The sequence below is a fragment of the Mirounga leonina genome, unplaced genomic scaffold (assembly GCF_011800145.1).
Source record: "Mirounga leonina isolate KUSES-001 unplaced genomic scaffold, KU_Mleo_1.0 Mir_170, whole genome shotgun sequence".
Taxonomy (NCBI): domain Eukaryota; kingdom Metazoa; phylum Chordata; class Mammalia; order Carnivora; family Phocidae; genus Mirounga; species Mirounga leonina.
In genome coordinates, this window is record NW_023270433.1 from 42,088,525 (window position 1) to 42,112,132 (window position 23,608).

The window sequence follows — 23,608 nt, forward strand, 5'->3', positions numbered from 1 at the left end:
TATTATAGTTCCCAATATCTAAATGTTGGCAGCATTTCAAACATACTGTGTAGTCCAAAGAAAACATGCCGGCTGGCTGGTGTTGGCCTGCAGCATCAGTTTCTTTACCTCTGCTTTAGAATCTCAAAGCCTAAAGAGGCAATTGCTTGAGTCCCTGTGTCTTTTTCCTGCTTTTCCCACCCACCGCCACCAAATTCCAAAAGACAAATTTCCTGAACTCTCAGACTCTTCTCCTCAAAAGTCGTGTTTTATTAAGGACCTTGAAACTGGCTAATGACCTCACAGTAATTTATTTCAGTTGAGGGTTTTTAAAACTAACTGTTAAGAGGTATTTTCTGGAAGATGAAGTTAATTTAAAAAATAATTTTAATGGAACTGCCTTGGTTTTGGAGGGGTAGAGGGTGTTTCATTTGAGAAATGTGTGTGCTTTGGAGTGGGATGGATCTGGATTGAAATTCCAGCTCTACCACCTATCATTTGTCTCTTGGGCAAGTGACTCAACCTCTCTTAGCTTCCCATTTTCTCATCTGCAAAGTGGGGGAAACAACTCATGGGTTTGTTGATTTGTTTAGAGTAATCAGTGTTATTAACATATGTTAATACCTGGTGCCATTAGGTGCTCAAGAAATGTAAGTTTCTCTTCGGAGCCAAGTCATTGAAACTTTTCAATGCTTTTCATATTTAATATTAGAATTTTTAAAATCCACTTTCTTCAGAAGTCCCATTGTAGTAAGTAGAATTGAAGTTGAGATGGGAGAAAATCAAGAGGATGAGGGGATGAATCTCAGAGCTGTCTGCCTGGGGGAGGTCAATTCCCAGATTCAAGTAGCTATAAGGTGATCTTAAGATTTATCGGTCCAATTTAACTCTGGCTCATTGCTGAATCTCTATAGCACATCCCCAAATAAATAAATGTTTGTTAGTTATGTAAATTGGTTAGTGAACAAATAAAGAGTGTATGTGGGAGTTTTATCTGACTACTAACTGGACAACTCTGATGAGACCATGCAGTGTATCAGAGACCGCCTGCTTCCCAGGCGTGGGTCATGTACAGTCACATGGAACTTGCCCTCAGGAGAGCCCTGGGCTTGGTTTAACACTCTGCTGTCACCATCTTGAAATTCTTAATAATTTTTGAACAAGGGGCTCTGCAAATTATGTAGCCAATTCTGATCAGAGTTTCATCAGTAAATATAGAAATGTCAGTGCATGAACCAAAGGGTAAAAACTCATGGTCCCTGGGCCCAAGCAAATATTTTTGGCCCACAGAGTGGTATTTTTTATATAAGTAAAATTTTAGTTAGAAGCGTTTTAGATTTACCCAAAAGTTGCAAAGATAGTACAGAGAGTGCCCATATATCCCTCATACAGCTTCTCATGTTGGTAAACATCTTGCATTACATTTATATTTATAGCTATAATACATGTGTCGCAACTAAGGAACTCACATCAGTACCAACTGTCAACGAAACACACAGTATTCAGATGTTATGAGACTTTCCCTCATGCCCCTTTTCTGTTCCTGGATTCCATCCAGGATACCACAATACATTTAGCCATTGTATCTCTTCATGCTCCTCTGCGCTATGATGCTTTCTCAAACTTTTCTTGTTTTTGATGACTTTGACAATTTTGGGCAGTATTTGTCAAATATTTTGTAGAATCTCCCTCAGTTTGGGCTTGCCTGATGTTTTTCTCTTGGTTAGACAGGGGTTATGTGTTCTTGAGAGGAAGACTACAGGAGTCAAGTGACATTTGCATCACATCATAACAAAGATATATGCCATGCCAATGACTTACCATTGCTGGGGTTAACCTCGATCACCTGGCCACTGTAGTGCTTGCCAGTTTTCTCCATGAAGTTGTTCTTTCTACCTCCTTTTCCATACTGTACTCACTCACGAGAAAGTCACCTCGCATACCCCCCAGTTAACAGCGGGAAAGGGGGTTCTACCTCTTGCTGGGAAGTGTCTACATAAATTATTTGGAATTCCACTGCATGCGACATTTGTCCATTTTCCATTTATTTATTCAATCATTTCTTTATATCAGTCTGGACTTACGGATATTTATTTTATACTTTGGGTTATCATCCAGTATTCTTCCATTTATTTTGTTGCTCCAGTTCCAGCTTTCGTGGTTCGGGAGCTTTACATTGCCTCCAGTGTCCCTTGGACACCCCCCACCCAAGGTTGTGATTTTATGAAGGACATCTTTTCTTTCTGGCAGGCCATCTTTTATATCCCCTGCCTCACCCTAGAGTCAGCCATTTCTCCCAGGAGCCCTGATTCCTTTTACTGAAGAATGGTATTAGAAACTAAGATCTGGGTATTGTGTGTACTCATTAGCTACGAGGGCATTTAAAATTTTTTAATGTAAACTTTTAAAAATTAAGCTGTCATCTTATAGAAAGTCAGCTTTTCCAAGCTGAGTTAACTATGTGAAGCTAAATTACATTAATAAATAAAATGTTGAACATTTTTAATGTTTTTTATTTTTTTAAGATTTTTTTAAAAATTATTTTTATTTATTCATGAGAGACAGAGAGAGAGAGAGGCAGAGGGAGAAGTAGGCTCCCAAGGAGCAGGGAGCCCGATGCGGGACTCAATCCCAGGACCCTGGGATCATGACCTGAGCCGAAGGCAGACGCTTAACCATCTGAGCCACCCAGGCACCCAGTGTTTTTTAATTCATCATCAACATTTAACTGTGAACAGACTTCAGACTGGAATCTAGACTACTAGAAGGTCTGGCCGTCCCGGACCCACATTCCTGCTCAATAGTGATCAGCCCATGCAGAGGGGCTCTTTTCCTGTCCCACAGAAAGTGCTCTCAGGTTGTCACAGTACACACCGCTCCCTGCTGTATTACACCCAGCTGACTTGACTCTTCTATTTCTTTCTGACCCGTGAAGGCATTTGATTTTGTGATTCCTGGTTCAGACTGTATTCAAGTAGGTAATTTACAGATGCACAGCTTAGTCTGTGAATTTAGCTGAACTTCCATCCCAGAGATCAAATATTAGAGCTGTATTTCCGGTTTCATCCCTATGTCACTATGTTACCCTCATTGGGTCTTTTTCTTTTTCTTTTTTTTTTTTTAAGATTTTATTTATTTATTTATTTGAGAGAGAGAGAGAGAGAAAGCACTAGTCGGGGGAAAGGGACAAGCAGACTCCCTGCTGAGTGTGGAGCCCAAAGCCCAGTGGGGGACTCCAAGATCATGACCTGAGCTAAAGTCAGACACTTAACCCACTGAGCCACCACCCATTGGTGGCTTACATGCAATTACAATGGATCTTACATGCAATTACAATGACTACCCTCATTGGATCTTACATGCAATTACAATGACTCACCATTTCTTGCTCAGTCCCTGCCTTAACTAACCCCTCCAGCTCAGGTGTGAAGAGTCATTTGCATCCACCTGCCATTTTTCCCTCAGCTTCAGTCTCCATGGGTCTTTGCATGCAGTCTGCCCCGAACTTCCTTGGCAAGTTTCCTTTTCTTAGACTCTTTCTGTCTGGAGAAGATACCTCCAACATCTACACCCCTGCCTCAAATTAATTTCCTCCTGGTCACTGCTCCCTTTTGGCTCTGCAAAAAAGCACCCCGCAAATTGGGTTCCAGTCATCATTCTGTCTGGATCTGCCGCCCTTTCCAAAAAGGATCCGTTACTTTGCTGTCTTTTCCCTCTCTCCTGTCTGCCCCCATCATGTATCTCAGGAGTATTTGTGAGTCATTCCTAGCTTATTTCCAACTGTGCTAAGGTGGAAAGCTACCTGTTCGACACCTTTCTATTTAGATGAAAATAGGCACTTCAATACAAACAGACAATATGATTTGAGGAGGTGCTTCTTTCGCAGTATGAGTGAAAACCTGTTAAAATGAATTTCTCTCTGTGATCTGCCAAGTATGAAGAGATAAAAGTATCAACTTTCTTTTTTTTTTTTTTAAGATTTTATTTTATTTGAGAGAGAGAGCGAGAGCACACACAAGCCAGGGAAGAGGCAGAGGAAGAGGGAGAAGCAGACTCCCCACTGAGCAGGGAGCCTGACTCGGCTCAATCCTGGGACCCTGAGATCATGACCTGAGTTGAAGGCAGACGCTTAACTGCCTGAGCCACCCAGGCGCCCCAAAGTATCAACTTTCACTACTACTTATAGCTTTGGGCATGACAAGGTTAAACGTGGGCCTATAGCAATTCCCTGGGGAAACTTTCCTCAGAATGAGAGTTTTCAGGCTGTGACTCAGGGCCACTGTTTGGGGATGGGAAAAGCACGGGCAACCCAAGCAGGCAAAGTCTTCACCACCCCCACTTGATATGGTCATTTGTTCATGTATTCACTCTACAGATACTCACTGAGACCACCATGTTCTGGTATGCATTTGATGCCAGGGATAACTGTGAACAAGAAAGGTAAAAGGACATTCCCTGATATGACAAAATTTTCATTCTAGTGGGAGACCAAAAAATGGACAATTACAATACAATGTAATAAGTACTGTCATGGGAGAAGTATAGGGTGTCATGATGTGCCTAACACATGGATATCCAAGGAGGATATCCTAGAGGAAGTGAAAACGTAGTTGAGCCTTGAATAACAAATGGGAGTTAGCCAGACAAAAAGGGGAAGCTGAGGAAGAGGGTTTCCAGCTGCCAACTCTTCAGTATGTGGCATCTCCCAGAAGTGAGCCCAAGAGGATCTTAGCTTCAGAGGGCTGGAGTATCATATATAAATTAGGAGGCTCCAGAAGTGATGATGGAGAGATACGCATGTTGGAGCCATAGGGAGTCTTGCCTGCTGTGTTAAATAGCTCTGATTTTACCTTAAAGCGGTGGGAAGCTGCTTTAGAGTTTAATGCAGAAAGATGGATGTGCTGGTTAGATTTGCATATTAGGAAGATCATTTGCATATTAGGAAGATCATCTGCCTGCCAGGTGGAGACTGGAAAAATGCAAGAGTAGAGCTGGGGGGAAACTCCAGCACCAGGCAGGAGATGATGATGGCTTGAGCTAGGGAAGGGGCAGTGGGGATGGAGAGAAAATTATAGGCTAGAAACTATTCCGACAAGATTTGGTATTAACTGCCCTTCCCATAATGGGAGAAAGATTCTGCCGGTGGCTAGAGAAAAGTTTTACTTGTGAAGACACCCACAACGTATCATCCATGACAAGGAGGCTGAGTCATTTTCAGATTCTGACTGGGGCTCTGATCCAAGGGCAGGCACCTCAGTCTCAGTCTCTAGCACTAACGAAGTTCATTAACATCTTGTTCTCGAAGTTCATTAACATCTTGTTCTCGGCTCACTCCCATCTCATTTGGCCCATGTGCTTTTCAGCAAACTCAGCACGTCTGAACTAGCTACGGCTTGTTTTTGTTTTTTTATGGCTCTTATTGCCAATCCAGAGTGAATGAGTATCTTCTTCGGGTTTTGCTGGGTCTTTCTCAGTCTCCTTCCTCCTCCGTGCCATGCCAGCAGAGGGTGAGGGCAGACATCCTGCGGACGGAGGGGCAGATGAGGAACAGCCTCCAACCCCAGAGAAGTGACATTGGGGAGCAGAGGAAAGTGAGACAGGCAGGCACATTGTATTTACAGCCGCTCCTTTGGGTGGCTGAAACAGCACTTCCTCTGCCCAGCAAATGGCACGTCTGAAAGAACTAACAGTCTGTTTAGAGCGGATTATCCCATGCTCGTCTCTCTTCCTTCAGTCCCACCACTGTGATTATAGGTCAGAGGGCAACACAGCGGGCTCTGGCGAAGGGCAGAGGGAGGTGGAGAACAGAGTAGTAGCCACTTTATTTCTAACCATTTGCAGCTGTCAGCTTGTTTGGGGGCTTTTTTTTCCTTTTTTTTAGGCAGAGGAACAAAGTCTTGCTACACGGGATTGTTTTCCTTGGCATGATGAACAGACACTTTCTTGAGGAACGCACTGAGATAACACAAAACATCTGCTTAGAGGAATCAGTCCTCTGCAGCTGACTTTTCATCAGCAAAAGCATGAGGCTTCTATGTATATATATATATATATGTATATGCATTTTGCAGGAGGCAGGAGAATGTGGATGGGATGGGCAGCAGAGTCAGCAAAGAGGAGGAAGATGTGTATTTTTAAGAAACAGATCTGTGTTATGAGTTTTTTCTTCATTGTTTTCCTCATGATCCAATTGCATTTTGTTTTGCAAGTGTTTTGGAAATGGTATGTTCTCAGCCACGCTGCCAGAGGAGGTCTGTTTTCTTTTCCCACGTGTGTGGGATGTTGTTTTTATTCATGAACTATTGAGAATGAGTGAATTTTATGACTTGCACAGGGAGTTTCATAGGTGCTCTCCTCAGTTACCGGACTCCAAAGGCATAAAGGACAACACAGATGCCCTCAGACAGGAGCGACTGTTTTAAGGAGAAATGTGGGCATTTCTGGGTGTTATTCGTGTGCCATCAGGGGTCCCAAAAGGATTGGCCAGAACGTTACTAGGTTTCATTTTGTGTCATGTGGAAACTCCTCGGACAACTCTCAGGATATCTCCCCAAATCCACTTTTCAGGAGAGTTTGCCCTTTCGAAGAAAAGGTAACTTGCTCTCTCCTGTTTCATTTGCCCTTCTCCGCACCCTTGGCTTCGATGAGGAAGAGCCCAAACTTCCTAACCACAGTAACATTGGCTGTTACTTAACTGAGTGCCCCCTGGGTGCCTCCTGGTACTATGCTTGTGTTTAAAATCACCATCTCACAGAAGCCTCGGTATCATTATCCCCATTTCTCGGATCAGGAAACGAGCCTCTTGGAACTTAGCACGCTTCCTCAAGAACAAGAAACGCGGATGGTCCACAGCTAGAGTGTGAACCCAAGTATGATGGACACCAGGGCCAGACGCTTAACCACTCTCCTTAACCCTGGATGACACATGCGTTTGGGGAAGTGAGAGCCAAACCTCCCTTGTCCACCTTCGTCTTTTAACAAGCTTTGCTTCCCCAACTCTGCCAGTAGGATTGAAGAGGGATGGAAGGAGCCGTGAGAACAGCCTGTCGAGTATTCTAGCAAGAGTAAAAAGAGCACAGGCTCTGGAATCCGAGAGGCTGGGATGCAGGTCCCTTTTCATCACAAACTCGCTGTAAATCCCAGGCCAGCCAGTCCCCTTGCCTTTCTGAGCTTTGATTTCAGGGTCAGCATGTGGCCTAAGAGCCCAGCCCTCCATCCAGCATGTGCAAGCATTGGTTACACACCCAGCCTGCTCCAGGCTCCGTGGTAGGCACTGAGGATCAGCCGTGAGGACCATCAGGGAGGGTACAGTCTAGGAGATGGGCTGGCCCTGGGTCAGGGATTCCCACAGAGCTGTGTGGAATTACCATCTGGGCTATGTGCTCAGAAAGTTTCAGGAGCAGATCGCAGATGTCAGACAACCTGGGCAGAGCTCTTAAGAAAGTAGAGGCATTGGGGCACCTGGGTGGCTCAGTCGTTAAGCATCTGCCTTCGGCTCAGGTCATGATCCCGGGGTCCTGGGATCGAGCCCCACATCGGGCTCCTTGCTCAGCGGGAAGCCTGCTTCTCCCTCTCCCACTCCCCCTGCTTGTGTTCCCTCTCTCGCTGTCTCTCTCTCTGTCAAAAAATAAATAAAATCTTTAAAAAAAAAAAAAAAGAAAGAAAGAAAGTAGAGGCATTAACTAGGTAAAGGACAGGCTGGAACATCTGCCGACTACTTGTGGGACCTGGGGTGTTTGAGGGCAGTTGTCTGGTGTTGCTGGAGACCACCGCCTAGCCCTTACTCTCTCTACCTCCGTGGTCCGGGTCCAACCCGGTGTGATCCTGCACCAGACATTGGGCCTTCTCTTCCACAGAAAAGAGAGAAGATGATGAGAACAGGAATGAGTTTCACTGAACACAGAAACTACCCCCAGCTCTTGTTTGAGTTTGGGACCTTTGTCTCCAGTCTGTGGCCCCATCATCCCAAGCATTTCTGCATTCTCTGAGGGACTCTTTCCCTTTGCAGCTCCCATAACAGGGTAAAAAAGGAAACATAAGCCATTTAGACAGCTTATTTTCTTTCAGGGGTGTCCGCAAAGGAAGGATTGAATGGGGCATCTGCCTAGTGCAAGGGAGGAAAGAGGAGGAAAGAAGAAAGAAAACGGATTGAAGCTCAGAAATTACTGGAATTTTTTATTAAATTTTGTTTGGGAGAACGGAGATTTACTAAGTCAGAGATAAAAGGCAAATCCACATGGGGCCCCAGAGAAATTAGTATATTCCATGCTCGATTTAGTGCTGGTACTGAATGTGGCTTGGAGATCAGAAAGTTGTGGTTAGGCACATTCATGAACTCTGCAGGCCCCGTCAGATGCTGACTCCCTGCCGAGCACCACGTCTTCCCGAACAGCGGAGGCAGAGCTGGGCACTGCCTGTCAGGCCTTCAGGAGAGTCCGGGCCCTGCAGGCTCACCTCACCCTCTGCCTTCATCCCAACTCTCTGGCTTAGCTCCCTCCTTGGCCCGATCGTCCAGCAAACTCTAGCCTTGCTTTGAGTCTAATGGTTGGGCAAATTCCTACCGGAACCACCTATGAGTGATTGGTTTGGGATTCTGACCTCTGGCCAGACATTTTGCCTCAGCTCACTCTGGCATCTGAGCTCAGCCTGGCCCTGTTTTAGGTTCACCAACTTCATTTCATTACTGACCCATTTGCAGAGACCAAGCTCCATCACATAACCCAAGACCATCCAGATCCAAAGGTGTGTGTGTGTGTGTGTGTGTGTCTGTCTGTCTGTCTATCACCTCTTTGGAGAACACTCTTCTGAACACATCTTCTCATTTTGGAACAACTTAAAGTATGAAATTTTCCAGCTTGAATCTGAGAGTCATGGGATGTGGCTCGGGGTGCCCTGAGACTCAATTAGTGATTGCAAATCACGTGAAGACCTTCCGATCAAAGGTTGTTTTCTATATCAATCAGTGCACATCTATTTGTGATTATGGTCACATGGTTTGTCTCAATTATTATAAGACTAGTCAAAGTTTAACTCCAGACACTTCAGACGTGCAGTCTACTTCAGTTAGAGCTACTGGTTAATACTGTCTGCCATTAACTTTCTAATTGAGCACGGTAACTGAAAATTAATGATCACCACCTGAAAAAAAAATACGTTGAAAGGCAAAGAAGGGAGGTTTTAATGATAAGAAAAGAGGAGTTTCAGGTTTTTTCTTCCCACCCCATAGGTAAGATCAAAATGTTCTTATCACAGAGCTCTCCTTCCTTTTCACCAAAAGCAGTGTGCAGCCTCCCATGCCAGGACCATATCAAGATCCTGGCAAAAGGCTATCATTTCTGCTGGAGCCTTTTTCCCTGCCCCAAAGAGGAGATGATAGATAGACTCACATCTCGACTAAATAAGATCACTGCTCTTTTATGATTCAATTCTGATGGATGACTACTCCCCACCTAGCCCTGTGCCAGGTACTTTTAAAGGCAGACTCAAAATATAAAACCATCTCTTTGTTCAGGGAACTTACAATTAGACAAGATGTAAGTATGAGAACCTTGTAGAAAATAACGTAAGGCAGAACATAGCCACTCTGAGTTCTTTGTAAGTTCAGAACTGATGTGTTAATACCCAAAGTGCCCTCCTGAAAAATAAATATGCAGGAGGAATTTAATCCCAAAGTATTTTCTGAAGAGCATTGGGTCCATGGGATACTAAAAGTAACAGTTCACAAGAGAGTGCTTACTGTCCACAAGGCATTAAGCAAAGCCTTTTATACATTTATTTAATCCTCATAACAACCTCAGGAGCTACAGATGACATCAACCTCTTTTCTTTCTACGGGGGGGGGGGGGCGGTGAATTGAGGCTTAGAGGGACTAACCATTTGCATATGACTGCATTGTGAGTAGGAGGTAGAGTGAGATAGAAACAAAAGCCAGGCTTTTGTTACAGGCTCTGTGTTTTAAACCGATAGATATTATGAGGGGGGAAAGAGGGGTTCAGGGTAAAATAGGACTTTTTGCTACAGGAATTCTCAGGTCCTTTCCCATGCAGAGATACACTGTAAACCTCTATGAAAGCAGAATTTTTGCAAATACATTTGATCTCATGACCCTCTTTTTTTAGCCAAGGCTCTCCCAAATTAGTGAGTTTTAAAACATGTCTTGGGAAATACAAAAGTGGAGGGTCCATAATATCTCACAAACACAAGAGAAGCAGAGGGACAGGACACTGGATGTGGTCCTGAGCTGGGTCAGTGGGGCCACGTGTCCACGTAGACTGCCCTTTGCCCAGATCCAGCCAACATACCGTTCCCTCAGGTGCAGGCCATCATTGTAACAAGCCCAGCATCCATTTGTGATGATTCATTAGCCTGTCATTCTTCCTACTGCTGGACTGTAGCCATTTAAAGCCAGCAAACACATATTTTTCAAGCTCCTTCTATAAGCCAGGTCCTGGGCTAAGTGCAGGTCATAAAATGCTGGTCTGTTCCCTACCACCATGGAGCCCATAGTAACAGGATGCAAAAGAAAAAAACCTGACTTTTAGAGCCAAACCATTACTTCCCTTTAGCTGTGGGGCTAGGGGCAAATACTTTAACTCAGCTAAGCCTCTGTTACTTAAAAAAAAAAAGAACAAAACTGCCAGGCGCGCCTGGGTGGCTCAGTCTATTAGGTGTCCGACTCTTGATTTCAGCTCAGGTGAGGATCTCAGGGTCCTGAGATGGAGTCCCGCATTGGGCTCCATGCCCAGCAGGGAATCTGCTGGAGGATTTCTCTCTCTAAATAAATAAATAAATCTTAAAACAAAAAAATAAAACTGCAACTATAATACCACTGCTCAGAGTGTTCTGGGACACACTGCAAATCACGCATCACTCAGGGCTCCCTTTCCTTTGGCTATTTAATGAAGATTGGATACTTCTTAGCACCACAGAGACAAAAACCCTCAGACTAATCCAATTTCATGAGCTGGTCCCTCTGAGGACTGTCAAGGAAGGGAGTTGATCAGTAGGGCCGAGTCTTGCCTTATCTTGCTGCCATGTAGCCAGTTACACAGGTAGAGATAGTTCCAGAGTCCACCAAAGGGGTGGACATCCAGTTCTTTACCTCCAAAGGAATGATCTCTTCTACTTCCCACCTTCTGAAAGTTTATTTAAAACACACACAGACACGCATGCCACATAGACATATGCATAATGCACACACATTCATACACATACAACACACATATACACATATGCACACACATATACACATGCATGCACATACAAACACACACATATACATGCATATACATACGCACAGACACATGCACACATATATACACATACATATACATACACACAAACATGCACACATATACAGATACATATATACATATACGTACATGCACATATACATACACATGCACATGGACACACACACAAATCTGAATACCTGGAAGGCAGAAGAGAAGGGGAGAAAAGAGCTAAAATACATAGAAATGGCCCCTGAACCCATAGATGATATTGAATGAATTTCCCAACTTCTATGTAGCTTTCTTATTCTTTTTATTTCTTTTAAGATTTTATTTATTTATTTGAGAGAGAGAGAGCACAAGCAGGGGGAGCTGCAGGCAGAGGGAGAGGGAGAAGCAGACTCCCCTCTGAGCAGGAAGCTGGACATGGGGCTCGATCCCAGGACCCTGAGATCATGACTTAAGCCGAAGGCAGACACTCAACCGACAGAGCCACCCAGGCACCCAGAAGCTTTCTTATTCTCAACCCCATGCTCTGTGAGCTGGGATTTTCTCTCTGGTTCAGCCGAGAGCCTGCTGGGGTTCCTGGGCTCCCTAGAACTCCCAGCCCAGGACTTCTCAGCTTCCAGAGGTGGCCTGAGGTGACTGGTGCATGCTGAGCACATCCTAACTCGAACCATTTGCAATGTTCACTTTTGAAGAATGAATTACATGTAAGAGAGGGAATGGTGGAAGAGTCTGATCCAACTTTGCAGCTAGAGTCAAGAGATGCTGAGCCTGGGTTTTACCTACCGGAGGAGTTCAAGTGAGAAATAACAAAAGTAGAATTTAGTCTGACAGTTCCCACTAAGGACCGTTTCAGTACAGATACTAGTATAAGGACACTACAAAGCCAATATTTTTATTGATTTTACAGTGCAGAAGAGTGATGAAGTAACCTGCCTGTACAGCAAATAAATTGTAGGACGAGGACTTTAAAACTAGGTCTTCCAGAATCTCAAAGCCACTCCTCTCCACTACTCTAATGATCATTTCTAGCCGTGGTCCAAAAGGGAGAGACAAGAGGCAAGCCAAGTTCTAGGACAAAGACACGGCCAGAGACCAGGTACGGGATGGAAGGGAGAGCCAAGAGTTCAGAGCTGAGCAGAACAGGGATGGGGGAAAGATGCAAATGGGGGACCATCTAGAGGGACCTAGCAATTGCCATGAACATCCTCAATGTGCCCGAGACTGCCTTGCCTGCAGTCAGTGTGTGGGGTGTGGGGCTGATCAAGCAGGTGAAATGGTACAGCTGAGACTCCCCGTGTTCCCTGGCAGCTGGTGAGTTGGAGGCAGGGGGAGTGAAAGGTAAACCCACCACGGGGGCTCAGACCACACATAAAGGAAGGGCCACAGAGCTGGGGGTGTGTGCAGAGCCCCAGAGGAGCATCTCAGGTTTTCAAGGTGGTCCTGGGCTTTGGAGTTGGACAGACCTGGCTCCAGGCCCCTCCCCTACTATTTGCCAGCCGGGTGACCTTGGGCAGCTACTTAATTTTCCCAAGTCTGTTTTCCCATCTTTGCGATGGAAACAATAATAGTACCTGCCTTCAAGCCTTGTCAGAATTCAATCAGCTAATCCATGTAAAGCTCTTGGCTTAGTCCCTGGAACATAGTAAGTGCTCAGTAAATGTTGGCCTTTTCTGTTAGTCCCAGGTTCCTAAGGCATGAACAGAGAAAACACATATCTCCTTGAAGGCAGCGGAGTGTATTAGCTGACCTCTTATCACCTTGAATCTTTGACTGCCAAGGACATAGACTTTTTTCAGACTTCTCTCACTTCCCACTACTTTTTTTTTTTTTAAATCCTATTTCTGTACCACCAAGAGTAACCTTTGGATGCCTCGTTACACTTAGCCATCGAGCTGTGCCTCTATCCTTGGCAGAGAAAGAGTGTTACACTCCAAACATAACCAGATCTTTTGGTGTTGAGAACCAGGCTGACTTGGTCCACTTCCCAGCCCTGCACCTTTTTGACTAAATAGCCTGGGGCAAGTTAATCTGTGCTTCAGAGTTTCAGTGTTAGTCATCTGTGACATCTGAGTAGTAAAGCCCACTTTGCAGATAGGTTGTAAAGGAAACATGTCAACCCTTGGTGTTGTCACTGTGTGGGTTACGGGGCTCCCCTTCTGATGGGAACACGCTTAGAGGGAGATTCCATCACCTCTGGGACTTGGGCTTCTCTGAAGACTCCAGACCCTTCCCCAGCCTGGCAGCTTTTTGCTGGCCCCTCCTCAGCATAGAAAACCACCCGTAATCTCTGCGAGGGGCTCCCCACTCCCCAGTGTTACCTCACCTCCATCCCCAAATCCCAGCATCTGTTGCCCAGACAGCTGCCACGCTGTGCCCGAGTCTCTCCCTGCGTTCATTTGATAGGTCCCACTTTGTGTTCGAAGAAAAGCTGGTATCGGTGCCGGGCCCCAGGGAGGCGGATCTTGCGCCTGCCATTTGCCAGTCATGTTCTGTCTCTCTCATCGTGCCCTGGGGGTCCCAGGTGATCCCATTACAGAGTATCTCACCAGACAGCTGCCACTGGGACCCTGTGGAGGGATGGACAGGGACCAGGAGCCCACCCTAAGCACACTCTGCAATTCTGTTGAAAGGTTGTAGCCATGTCTACCTTTTCTTGATAAAGGTAATACATTCCTTATAACAACAGCTAAATGCTGCAGACCTTACAGTGCAGAGAGAAGGAGGGTCCTTCCTATTTAGTGAGCTCTTCCTCTGTTCGAGGCACTGTCGAGGGATTTTACTCGTGTTAACACCCTCCTACTCATGCAAGGAAGGCCTTATTATGACCCTTCTTTTATAGATGAGAAACCAGAGTTGTCTGGGCACCACTGCTAATCCTCACAACCACTGGAATTTTTTTCTGTGTCTAATCCTCCCAACTGTTGGAATTTTTATTTACATATGGAAGAACTGAAGCTCCCAGAGGTTAAATCTCTCGGCCATGGTCATACAGCTGGATAAGTTGCAGAGCAGGAATTCAAAGTCTGTTTAACTTACAACATGTTACCACTTAAGGTGCCCCCTCTGGCCCCATAACCCACTCTTACCTTCCTCGAGGAGATGAAGTGGGGATAAGTGTAATGTCCACTGTCTGTGGAGGTTGTTGCATTTGCCCACCCTGGAAACAGTGAATCTCTGGAGGAATTTGGATCAGAATTTGCACACGGGCAGCCTGTGTGCCACATTAAGCTAGAAAGATGTCTTGTTTTGACCACTGGTATTTTTTAAAACTTTAGATTCGTCGTTCATGTTTAAAAAATGTAGCAAGTTCACATAGAACTCCAGATTCCTGAATTATCTTGAAAAATCAGAAGTTCTAAGAGCCCTGGGCCTCTGTCCCGTCGGGCCACTGTTGGCTGGAGTTTTGCCGCCACTACTCCCTTTGAGGAGAAGGTGCTTTCCGATTTGCTGCAGTCCCCGCGGCCCCCTGTTACTCTGTCCGGGAGCACCCGTCTCCCTCTAGTTCTCTTAGATTAGATGTAAGAGGAAAATGAACCTTCTTGTGCTCTATAAAGGGGAGGGTGGGGAGCAAGAAGGGAGAACACACATTTCTATGTAAAAATCAATATTTAATATTTATATATAAATAAAAGCAAATATTTGTATGTAAATAAAACCAAATACATATGAATATATATGCATATATTTTCATTAATTTTTTTGGTCTCTTCCTGGTCATTGTTGGTATTTAAACATAACAGCATCATCAGCCACTTTTTTTAGGCGTGGCTGATGCCGCTGCCCACGCAGAGCCAGGCATCTGCAGGCTGACCTGGAGGCTCGCGTGCAGGACGGTTCTCCAGCCTCGCACGTGCGCTCCCGGGCTTCTGGAGCTTTCCCATCACGGCTTTGTTCTCTCTCTTCTTTTTTTGACTTCTTTAGGTGTTCCCTTCCCAAAGAACTTCCTTCAGATCTGCAAGAAGATCCTGTGCCGCCTTTTCCGCGTCTTCGTCCACGTCTACATCCACCACTTTGACCGGGTCATTGTGATGGGTGCGGAGGCCCACGTCAACACCTGCTACAAGCACTTCTATTACTTCGTCACAGAGATGAACCTCATCGACCGCAAGGAGCTAGAGCCTTTGGTGAGTGTCGCTGAGCAGGCTGCCACCCAAGCGGCCCCCAGGAGCTCAGCCATTGGTCACAGCACACTGTCAGGCCCACGCAAAGGGCTCACTCGTGGGGGGCCGTTAGCCAGGAGGGAGAGGTGGGCGTAAGGGTCAGAAGACGCCAGGATGTCCACTGCCATCACCACATAGGGTCTTGCATTTCTCTCCGAGCGGTGGCAAAATGTAGTGGGATCGTAATGGTTTGGGCCAGAGGGAGTAGCTTTCATTCTCAGCTCCAAAACTAGCCACCGATTTACATAATCCCTTAAATGAGCATCTTTGATCTCTTACATCATCTGTTTAAAGATAATGAGAAACATTCTTTCACTCGGGAACCATATATTTAGCACCCACTGTGTGTCCGCTGCTGGGCATGCAAAGTTAAGCAAAACTGCCTTGGAGTAGCTTTGACTCCAGAGCTAGAGACAGAAGTAAGCCCCAGATGAGAGTACAGTATCTCAGGGACTTTGCTTTTCATACTGAATCTCCCGTGATGCAGTTTTAATGGGATATATTTAAAATCCAGAACATTTGATTTAAAAAAACTTCACCATGATTGTTTAGGTGAATGGGGGCTCCTTGTATTTGCTCCATAAGGTGTTTTTACAGTTGGACTCAATCTGTGTGCTCTAGAAGCCAAGGAACCTTAAAACTCCCAGCATCTTTTGTAACATGTAGTGGCTTAATGTGGATGTCCTCATCACAGCTGTTTCTAGTCGGCTCTACTGAGTACTTTCTTAACCAGTATAATACAGTGCGTTATACTAAAATCATTCTTTTTTCTTGGAACACTAAAAGTGGCAGTTTTGCTAAATATAACTGACAGGGCAACTAACTTTCATCCAAGTCCATTTGAATAATGAGCAAAGCAGAGGCCAGGCTGTGGTCTTTTGCTAGTCCGTCTTCCTTTCTCTTTATGTATTTTTTAAATCGAGGTTTTATTGTTACTTATGTATGGTGAGGCCAACAGATCAGGAAAACAATTGCCATTGAAAAGATAGATTATTATACTCATGGATCCGAAGAGAAGGGGGCACACCGTGTCATGGGGAAAGAGGGGGGGCACGCGGGTAGCCACCAAGGCTGGTCAGAGGCAGAGGAGAAGGGAAAATGTGGGCAAAAGCCTTTATTGTGGTTTCTCTGGGAAGGAACAGGTGAGTCGAACTAAGCAGGATTAGAATTGAATTGACTAATTTGAATCATTTCAGGAGGCTTTGGGGATTAGGGGCTGTCTTAATTGTGTGGTACCTGGACCTAGGGTGATGGGGGGGCAGTAGTAGCCCTAAGGGTGAGAGGCATAGAGGAGGGGGTTGGATGAGCTCTGGATTGATTAGTTTGTATTGACTGGGGAGTAAACAGCTGGAGGGTGAGTTGTTTACTACATCTAGGAATTGGCTAGCCCTGGGAGGGCCAGTCCCTCCAGGGTCAGCAAGTTCATGATGTTAAAGAATCACAATAAGGGACACCTGGGTGGCTCAGTCGGTTAAGTGTCTGCCTTTGGCTCCAGGTATGATCCCAGGGTCCTGGGATCGAGCCCCACATCGGACTCCCTGCTCAGTGGGAAGCCTGCTTCTCTCTCTGCGTGTCACTCCCCATGCTTGTGTGAGCTCTTTCTCTCCCTCTGTCTCTCTGACAAATAAATAAATATTATCTTTAAAAAAAAAAGACTGGAAATTCGGCTAAAAGATCTAAGTGCTTGACTCCAAATGCTTAAAAAAAAAAAATACAAAAGAAGGAAAAAGGCATGCTTAATATGGTACAGTACCTGTATCTGGCAAAGAAATTTATATATCACCATTAGAGTTTCTCAACTTGAAATCTATTATTGTGCTATAAGAGTACATGTAAAAAATATTTTTGTTTGCATCACTAAGTGTTCTGGAACAAAGCAAGACTTTCTGGGCACAAATAAGTTATCTCACTGGCTAAGGAAGTGCTTGTTTTCATTTTCTTTCACAACAGTTTTCTAGAAAGTTATTGGGGGGTAGGAACCAAGTTGTCTCTGAATTCAGTTGGACAGTGTGGATAGAAGCTGAAATACTTCCTGGTTGATTTCTCCTACTCTGTCCTGCTTAAAGGCAAGTGTGGGTTAACAAGAAGAAAAGGTTGTGCAAACAGCTCAAGGGAGTTCAAAGACTGGGAAGAGTTGATAAAGCTAATTTTAGAAAATGTCAAGGACAAAGGAAAGAGTGACTAGGGGCTGTGGAAATGAAGAGGGTGGAGAAACCATGAGGGGAATTACCTTCCCCAAGGTTCCACGCGAAGGAAGAGGCTCTCCTAAGCACTCACTGTTTCGGTTTCACTGAGCTAAAGGAGCAGAAACATCGGATAGAGCCGAAAGTCAATTTCTTCTTTATGTCCAGAAGCTTTAATAAAGGCCATTGTAAGACAAAGCTGAGCATGAGCCAGTAGAGAAGGCCTTTCTTTGCCATCAAAATACTCCCAGTTATTTTCTGTCACTGGAGAAAAGCCCCATGGATTCTAACGCCTAGCAGTGCCAGGAGCTGGCTGGAAGACTAGAGTCGCAGAAAGGCCCCGAACAGCCCAGGACTCCAGATGAAAGCCTCTTTGGAGGCTTGGGGAGAAACTGACTGGATTAACCAAGAGTTATTAACAGTGGAAGTGAGCAAGAAGGGTATCAGTTTTTCCCCTAGAACCTTTTATTTAAATCTGGCTTGAAACAGTGTCCTTCCTACCTTTCTGTTTTCTTAATTGTAATTGCAGGGTGATTAATTTTAATGCTTTTACATATTAACACGTGTTTTCCATGCTGAATTATCTGAAATTATGTGTTCATTTTACACAAACAAAACCTATGAAGTAACAGAAAGAGATTGAGGATGTTTTTGAGGACAATAATTATATAATGTCAGGCTCTGGATACTTAGCACAGTCCAGTGTCCATTAAAAATACTGGATTTGTGGATTGTTATTACTGAAATGAGCACTTTCAGTAGTTGATAGTGCTACAATACCTAACTTCTTTTTTTTAAGATTTTATTTTAGAGAGAGAGAGCGAGCAAGTATAGGGGGGAAGAGCAGAGGGAGACTCCATGCTGAGCACAGATCCTGACCTGGGGCTCCATCTCAGGACCCTGAGATCATGACCTGAGCTGAAACCAAGAGTCAGACGCTTAACCGCCTGAACCACCCAGGCACCGCAGAATACCTAACGTCTAAGTGGACTATAGCAATGAACATATTAAAACCAGCCATAGTATGTCAAATCAACACATTTTTCCTTGATTTGCATATATCAAATTCCGTATATATGCAACATAAGTTATTCAGATGTTCCAAGGCATGAGAAAGAGGCTTTCAAGAATTTACAGATGCAGGGGTGCCTGGGTGTCTCATTCGGTTAAGTGTCTGCCTTTGGCCCAGGTCATGGTGTCAGGGTCTTGGGATCGAGCCCCACGTCAGGCTCCCTGCTTAGCAGGGAGCCTGCTTCTCCTCCTCCCCACTCTTGCTCTCTCTCTGTACCTCTGTTTCTGTCTCTCTCTCAAAAAAAAAAAAAAAAAAATTTACATGCAGTCTAAAAAATGTAAAATCATGACACACTCATCTTCTGCCCTGGAAGGATGATAAAGAAGTCAGGCATTTGGCTTCACATTGTAGCATTCATTCTTTAGAATTGAAGGCGGCAAAGGGCCAGAAGGGCAGCATGCGACCTGCCAGTTTCCTTTAGAATGTCAGCATTCCCCGAGTTCCCACACCTCCAGTGGGACATTCCTGCCATCATGCCTTGGAATGTAGAACGCAGACACGCCACCTTCTGTTTCTCTCTGCCACGCTTTCTCCACGCACAGCCACCCGCCTCGGTTCCCAGCGCCTACCCTGTAGCTTTTGTCTGATGTTGACTGAGTGTCCAGCACCCTGGTGGTGTGGGGAACCCAGCACACCACCAGGGTAGGAGATACAGTCTCCGTGCTTCAAAATAAGACTCAGGCTCTCTGGGTTCAAACTCTTCATTTACTAACTTGCAGTCTTGAGCGAGATGGTTGGTTTTTCCAAGCCTCATTTTCCTCATTCATAGAATGGGTATAATACTTGAATTGTTGTAAAAATTAAATGGATTAGTCACATGGTAAGTGCTTAGGAAATGTTGGCTGTTAAATGAGATAATGAACATTAAGTAGCTGGCATATGGGAAGCAGAGGTACCCCAGTTCTCCCTTCCCAGCTCCCGTGACCTCTTGCCATCTTAGTGATCCCCTAGGTAGCGTTGTAACAGAGTTTATCGTATTTGTATCGGTGTCTCTCACGGGATGGTCAGCTCTTTGAGGGCTGGGAGTTTACAGGATATAAGGCTCACATGCCCAAGTTGCCAAGTACATTCTAAATGTTTAATGTGTTCTGGATTAGGAAGAGTATTTTGGGGATGATGTGCCTCCATTCAAAGGGGTAACACACCAGTCGTTCCTCCCTTGGAGCTACCTCATCCTAGAACATGCCAGCAGACTTCCATTTATTCACTGTTGGAAATAAAGCTTCATCCTATTGGATTAGCAGTAGAAATTAAAAGCAAAATTAGGCACAGAGCTGTGAGGGGATGCATCATCAGTCTTGGGCCTGACAGAGAAAAATGGGACCCCAGCTTCCAGGCAGTTCTGTTTCAGATTCCAACTAGATCACCGGGGGGTTGTTGAACGCTCTCATCCTACTATGTCCAGGTGACTGACCCTCCCTGATTTGGCACTAAAAGTCTCATGTCCTGGGAAAATTCTCGGTCCCTGGCAAACTGGGACAGTGGGTCACCCTTTCAGGCCTCAGAGTGGGAATACAATTTGGAATTCAGAAGCTGGGAAGAGGTCACTCTGGCCAACCCAGTGATGAGGGCTTGCCTCATGGCTCCCACTGGGACCTGCTGGTCAGCAGCAGCCTGGGAACTCATTTCATCTGGTCTCCAACAGGGAGGGGGGACAGGAGCACAGACACAGACGTGACAGATGAGCCATTTCTCATGTAAATGCAACAGCTGAAGATGAGTTGAACTCAAGCAAATTCACAGTTGGAGGAAACGAGCCCAAATGATGGTAGTAATTAGAAAATGGGCCAGGCCCTGATTGAATAAGCAGGCTGCTGTGGGCCCCTGGCAGCCTGGGAGTCAGCTGACAGAATTGAGCTAATCAGAATTATCATTAGCAAGCACAAATAACCAGCAGTGTTTTGTTGGCCTTTCACTAAACACAAAAGCAGACTCAGAGAGGGCTGTTAGCAGTGCAGTCGCTGCTGAATAAAGAGCTGATGAGGGAGGAGGAGAGAGGCTGGGGGAGGTGGGGAGGAAAGGCAGGAGGGGGCTTGCTTGCCCTCATGCACCTGCTGACCCCTGGGTGACCTTGGTCCAGGGCCTTCTCCTGTCTCCAGGTTGCTATTTCCTTATTTCTAAGGATGAAGGTGATTGGTAGACCTACCTTGCAGAAGTGCCGCTGGGAAACCAAATGTTATCACAGTGCTGCCCTTTTACCTTATAAGCAGGTCACTTGGGCCATAGAAGCTCTTCGATCAAATCAGTGTTTCTTAATAGGGGTCCACACACCAGCTGCATCAGAATCTTCTGGAGCTGATATTTTAAAATGTGCTTCCCTGGGCCTCACCACAGATATGCCAAATCAGAATTACTGAGGTTACTGCCTACTACCAAGCACCCTCCATCTTCATCTCAAACTATAATGTGCGTATGAATCACCTGGGCATGTTGCCAAACTGTAGATTCCAATTCAGTACACCTGGAATGGGATTGAGCGTGCAAATTTGATCTCAGGTGATGTCAGTGCGGCTGGTTCCCAGACCACATTCTGAGGGGCGAGATGCTACATGACAGTTACTTTCAGATGTGGCAATTACTATTTGTAGCCCTTCATCTCTTCTTCTCTAGGATGGGAGGCTAGCTCAGTGAGGTGGGGAAGTAAAGCAAAGAAGAAAAATCTTAAGCATCAGTATTGGCGAAGAGTATGCCTCAAAATGTCAGTCCTGGAATGAATAAGTCATGGGAATAAAAGGCACAGCATAGGGAATATAGTCAATGCTATTATAATAGCGCTGTGTGGTGCAGATGGCGAGTGAGCGTAGCGAAACATATAAACTTGACAATCACTGTGTTGTACACCTGAAACTAATGTGACATTATCGTCAACTATACTTAAAAAAAAAGTTGGTCCTAAGTAATGCTCAATGAAAACAGACTTCCTTCCCTTGGTCAAGAGAGTTTATAAAATGCTGCATCATCTCCAGCCCTGAAGACCCACAGTGTATAATTGCAGATTAAAGACTTTGAGAAGTCAATGAAATAAAGAAACTGGTTCAGTTTTGTGTAGCCCACCTAATTTAACCACATTTGGCCCCCTGAAATCTTTTTTCTTTGGTTATCACTCACTGACATCTTATAAAGATCATGATCCATTGAGCAAACTTTGGGCAAGACCTCATCTTTGTGATATGTCTCCAGATTTTGAGTTTTCCCTCCGTGTCTCCACCTGGGCCCCTGCCACACCCACCCCGGCTGCATGGGGGACGGAAGAGAGAAGATGGAAAGAGGGAGATGAGAAGGAGATGAAACTCCTCATAGTAGAGGGCCTCACAGAAAGAAAAGAAACCCTGTTCATTCTCACTCCTTGGTCCTCCTCCATGGTCCAACACCCATCACTGAATTCTTAGCATGTTCAAGCATATTCCCTTTACTTCAAACAAGTGTGGTTGGCAGTTTCTCCATATCTAAACCACATTCCTCTCCATCCCTCCCTGCCATTACTGCCATTCTGTCGCACCAGAGCTCCCACTCCTCCCCCAGTTGGCTAACGATTGAGGTTCATGCACCTAATGATTTTAGGCTTTAGCTCCAAACCCTACCCCCCCCTCCCCGCCAAAACAATGGATACCGTAGGACCAGGGTACTTTGGAGACCAAAGAGTTGGAAAGCCTTGTTCCATAAAGTCCTCCCTCACCACAACTCATCTAGGCCCAAGCATATGCTGACCTTCTATTCCCCTAAGAGGTGGCCAGGTCATGCTTGCACTCCCCTTGGAGATGCTCGGGTGAGTGCAGTAGCCAAGGTTGGCCTGTAATGGCAAGATTGGATCAGGGCTCTGAAAAGAAGCAGAGACTCTCCCATGAGCCAGAGCTGCTCCCAGAAGAGCCACTGGGGGCTTTTGAAATGACCCTTTCTTACAAAAATTATCTGTGCAAAGTCCTCTGGGATGCTTCTTATCAGTCAGTTTCCTTGACTTGCAGCCCAAATTCTCGGACGTGGGCACAGGCATTGAAGAAGAGAGGGCTTCAGCCTGTGAGTCTTGCAGTTCAGCCTTTGCTACCACGTTGCTCCCACTGTTATGTCACCACAGTGGTCGTCCAGCCCTGAGCGAGGCATGTAATGTCTGTGGTCCTCAGTTTTCCCGTATGTCAAAGAGCCCATATCAGGAGTCCCCCCAGCTTGAGTGCTGAGATGATGATCTCTGACGTGGCGTGTCCTCAGCCTTGTCATCTTTGGTCCAAGGTGGCTTCTTGCTTAGTGAGGCCTCCATGAGTTAAAGCCCCCCATGCCAGCAGATGGGGTACACACCAGCACAGACCCTAGCTGGAGTTTGCTTTCCTGGGACTTCGTCGGTTTAGATGACATGACTGGCGTGTGTGTGTGTGTGTGTCCAGTGTGGCATCACCTGGGAGTGGTTGCTCAGGGCAACCCAAATGCCCACAGCTGAGTGAGAGTGCCAGCCAGGGGCCATTTTAAGAGTCTTGGCAGACATGCTCTAAAGTGTCAATTTAGAAAATAGCAAAGAAATGTGGGGTTATTTTCAATAACTGCCTTGTGCTGAGTTACTGGGAATGTGGCAGAATCAGCCACATGTCTTTGTCAGTTCTATTTATTCATCCTTTCCTGATGTCCAGAGAGCTTTTGCTTCCGGTTTGTGGGAGGAGGACTGGTTTTAGTTTTTTGAGTTTCTTTTGTTTTCGCTTTTGGTCTTGGTTTTGGTTGGGTTTGGGATCAGATGTGGTCTGGTTTATTTCAGGGCCTAAAATGTGCTCAATTACAGTGGAAGATGATGTCCATGTGAAAATTGTCAGCAGATAATATTGAGTAAATAGAAACAAGATTCAAAAATGTATTGGAAAATCACTCTAACCATGTGTCTGTCAGTATGTCCACTAGAATCATCTAACCATAGTTGAGAAAGGAAGTGTGGCAAGAAGTATTAAGAGCCATTCTCTCTTGGTGGAATTAATGGGTAATGCTTCTTTATATATA

General features: G+C 45.3%; 1 protein-coding gene across 4 annotated transcripts in view; it reads left to right on the plus strand.

The window, feature by feature from the left end:
- MOB3B (MOB kinase activator 3B) overlaps positions 1–23,608 on the plus strand; it is a 212,408-nt gene that overhangs the window by 141,448 nt on the left and 47,352 nt on the right. For all 4 annotated transcript variants that reach the window (XR_004681303.1, XM_035016523.1, XM_035016525.1 and 1 more), the window contains exon 3: positions 15,141–15,343. Coding sequence is in view for 3 of the 4 variants with exons in the window: in XM_035016523.1 (XP_034872414.1) it covers positions 15,141–15,343 (203 nt within the window). In the remaining variant the exon portion in view is untranslated. The remainder of the gene's footprint in view (positions 1–15,140; positions 15,344–23,608) is intronic.